The 3,832-nt window shown below is 42.1% G+C and overlaps 1 protein-coding gene across 8 annotated transcripts in view; it reads left to right on the top strand.

Moving 5' to 3' along the window:
- The window catches only part of peli1a (pellino E3 ubiquitin protein ligase 1a), a 19,190-nt gene extending 15,907 nt beyond the window's left edge, over positions 1–3,283 (top strand). For 5 of the 8 annotated variants that reach the window (XM_079616276.1, XM_079616281.1, XM_079616277.1 and 2 more), the window contains exon 7: positions 1,783–3,074. In XM_079616276.1, coding sequence (XP_079472402.1) covers positions 1,783–2,427 — 645 coding nt within the window. In that variant the 3' untranslated portion in view covers positions 2,428–3,074. Of the gene's footprint in view, positions 1–1,782 lie in introns of all 8 variants that reach the window. The other 3 variants (XM_079616280.1, XM_079616282.1, XM_079616275.1) reach the window with 2 other exon arrangements.
- Positions 3,284–3,832: the final 549 nt, after the last annotated feature.

Here is a 3,832-nt window from a genome sequence, read left to right as displayed (position 1 = left end):
TGTGTGTGTGTGTGTGTGTGTGTGTGTGTGTGTGTGTGTGTGTGTGTGTGTGAGACAGAAGACCCGAGGTGACGCTGGGAGGTTTCTCTGGATATGTTCTCTAAACAGTGGATGTGGTTTGGATGAGCTCCACTATGACTCTGTATGGACTCGCTGTAGTTCACCGACTCACTGAACGATCATGCTTGAAGAGCTTGAGGGTTCATGAGTAACTGAGAGCGTCATCTAGTGGCCGCTTGGAGTCCGTGCAGATTGACCTTCCCTTCACTCCTCTGACAGTATCCGTTCTATTAGGCAGGCTCATTAATCGCTTGATATCTGACCATTTTATGATTATTCTGATCACATTAGTAACAGAAGTGGCAGTTTTCCCATGTCATGCCTTCCATGTCAAAGGATAATAATCAACTGAATATATAAAATATATGAAAACTAATATGTTAAAATATACTATGTATACGATATAGGGGTGTAACAATATATCGTGTCACAATATATCGCAATACAAAAATGCAACAATGTGTATTGTGTATAGTTCACCCAAAATGATAATTAGTGTGTGAGGGAAAAAAATTCCAGTTTACACAGTTTTAGTGTCAGTAGTACTACATTAAACTGCTATATATAATGTTGAATATAATGTATAATAATGCAATGGGGGAATATTTGTTGGTCCTGATAATGCCAAATGTTACCAGTAAAAAGTGGCCTACATTATTTTAAATATATCTAGTCAGAGTGAAAGCACATTCATCTAAAATAATCCAGTATTTTCAGCTTCAGAATCATGAATATTGTTATTCTGGTGTCTCTATTGTCCTGTGCTTTGGGTTTCCAGCACTAAGTCCAAGTTTATTTATAGCGCACATTTTAAAACGATCATAGTTGACCAAAGTGCTTCACAATATCAGGATACACAAACAAATAAACAACAAACACAGAAGAAAATGTCAGTGTCAAAACTCAACTCTAAACCAAACCTAGTCCAAGCATATTCATTTACACACACACACACACACACACACACACACACACACACACACACACACACACACACACACACACACACACACACACACACACACACACACACACACACACACACACACACACACACACACACACACACACACACACACACACACACACACACACACACACACACACACACACACACACAATGTAACACCAAATTTAGCATTTTAATCAACTGGACATTTATTGTTAACCTTTTCCCATATATCTTGAAGTATCAAAGTTTTCAGTTGACACAGTGTCGTGTCAGCGGCCGCTAAGTTAACAACTAATGATCTTTGCAACGGAAGTGCATCAATCAAAACTAACTTTAGCTGGACAATAACTTTATTCTAGAGCTGCTGTAAAGACAAAACTATCTCTGTTACTGTAATTTCCTATAGTCCCCTTTTCAGTTAGTAAACATGATGACGTTTTTGTGTGGGCGGAGCTTAGGTGGTTGCAGAACGCTCTGGCCGCTTCTCTAACGCTAGTTTGCAAGTTTTGTTAGCTTGTTTTTTTACAAGCTAACACATTTTTCATTTTTCATCAATTCTTGCACCCAACAACACAACAAGACGACATTTAATAATAATTTAAGCTCCTCATTATGTAGGCGAATCTGTGCTGGTTTGTATTGCTCGACGTAACCGTGACGTCAGCTCGAAATTGGCCTATCATCACTGTAAAGCTGCTTTGAAACGATCTATATTGTTAAAAGCGCTGTATAAATGAAGGTGACTTGACTCATTCTCTCTCTCTCTCTAGGTTGAAAACGAGTCTCAGGAGTTGACGGACGGCACGTTAATCGATCTGTGCGGCGCGACTCTCCTGTGGCGTTCGTCTGACGGCCTGTCCCGCACGCCGACCCTCAAACACCTGGAGGAGCTCCGGCGCGAGCTGAACGCGGCCCGGCCTCAGTGTCCCGTGGGCCTGCGAACACTGGCCTTCCCCAGCTCCGACCGCTCCTTCATCGGCCCGGCCCGCGACGACCAGCCCTGGGCCTACCTGCACTGCGGACACGTGCACGGGTACCACGCCTGGAGGGGGCGCCGGCGCGTCCCGAACGAGGGCTCGACCGAGGAGGAGGACGACGAGTCCGAGGCCAAAGAGGAGGCGGAGCAGGAGCCGCCGAGGGCGGGCGAGAGAGAGTGCCCGCTGTGCCGGACGCGAGGTCTGTACGTGCCGCTCAAACTGGGCCGCGAGTCGGGCTTCTACCTGGACGGGGCGCCCCCGACGCACGCCTTGAACCCCTGCGGACACGTGTGTTCAGAGCGCACCGCGGCCTTCTGGAGCAAACTGATGCTGCCGCACGGGGCGCACGGCTTCTACCCCGCCTGTCCGTTCTGCATGAGGCCGCTCGCGCGTGAGGGCAGGGTCACCAGACTGATCTTCCAGGGGCCACTGGACTGAGTGTGTGTGTGTGTGTGTGTTTCCGTTCGTGCCAAACACTCAGATTTTCCCACAAGCCATCTGTTCTCTGCACTGCCAGCTGTCTGACCGACGCACATCCAGTAGTTTTCTGTTAAAAGTCACTGTGCTTCAGCTGTCCTGCCAAAACTAGCATTAAAGTCAGCATGAAATCAAAATCGAGCATTCTTATTCCGGTAACACTTTACAATAAGGTTCATTAGTTGACATTAGTTAACATGAACTAACTAGAGTTGCCACCCGTCCCTTAAAATACGGAATCGTCCCGTATTTACAAGTAAGATGATGCATCCCGTATCAAATCAATAAGGGACGCGATTTGTCCCGTATTTTACATTAGGCCCACATATAGTTAAATAAAAACATAAGGATTTTGCAGTATGGATAATACTAATAGCAAATATAAAGAAATCATTTTCGTAGTAGAGAAGCTCATTGCGTGATTGCATTTTAGCGTCTTTGTTTCTATAGCGACTGAGTCTCGTGAACATGCGCTGTAAACCTGCACGTTTTTTAACCCCTCGTGCGCTGTTCGGGTCTTTGACCCAAAATGACGTTTGCTGAAATAAATAAAAAATTATCTTTGTTCAAATGGCGTGAGACTTTGCACGGTTGACAACACTTTCTAGATCTACAAAAAAAGGTAAATAAATTTGAATAATATCTGTTTTTTATGTTAGTGTCGGGGGGAAAAGTCACACTTGTGTTGTTTCAACAAAATGTAATTTTGAAACAACTTAATTTTTTTTGGGGGGGGGGGGATTTATAGTTTTGGGAGGATTTATTATATATTCTTTTATTTAGGCTATATAAATAAATAAATAAATATTTTTTATACAAAAACAGTAAAAAAAAAAAAGTAAAATTCACTTTATTAAAGACCCACATTTCTAACGTTCATGGATATAGATAATTTGACATGGTTTAGTGTAAGATTTTTGCCCGTCTTTTGGAAAATGCCGTTTTAAAAGTAAAGAAATTATCACTTTAGTAGATGGCTGCAGAGCTACACCATTTGCTATTTGACTAAAATACATATTTTTACTAGTTTTTAGTTGGATTCATATCTACATATTATGCAATCACAATTATAACAATAAAAATGACTTTGTCAAAGTTGAGAATTTTTCCTCAAATTTTTTTTACCTCCTCAAATCCTCAAAATCAGAAACAACGCAAAACACACATAAACAGTGGCAAAGTGGCAGACTATATTATAGACTATATCAAAGTGGCAGACTATATTTAAAAAAATATGTTTGAAATTGGAAAAATGGGGGTGAATGGGTGTCCCTTATTTTGCCACACTGAAGGTGGCAACCCTAGAAGTAACCATGAGCAATACTGTATTCGTTAATCTTTGTTAAGGTTAGGGTTGTTAAAGTGT

This window comes from Phoxinus phoxinus, assembly GCF_949152265.1.
Source record: "Phoxinus phoxinus genome assembly, chromosome: 6".
NCBI lineage: Eukaryota > Metazoa > Chordata > Actinopteri > Cypriniformes > Leuciscidae > Phoxinus > Phoxinus phoxinus.
Note: the sequence above shows the minus strand (reverse complement) of the source record. Positions and strands in the feature narration are given on the sequence as shown.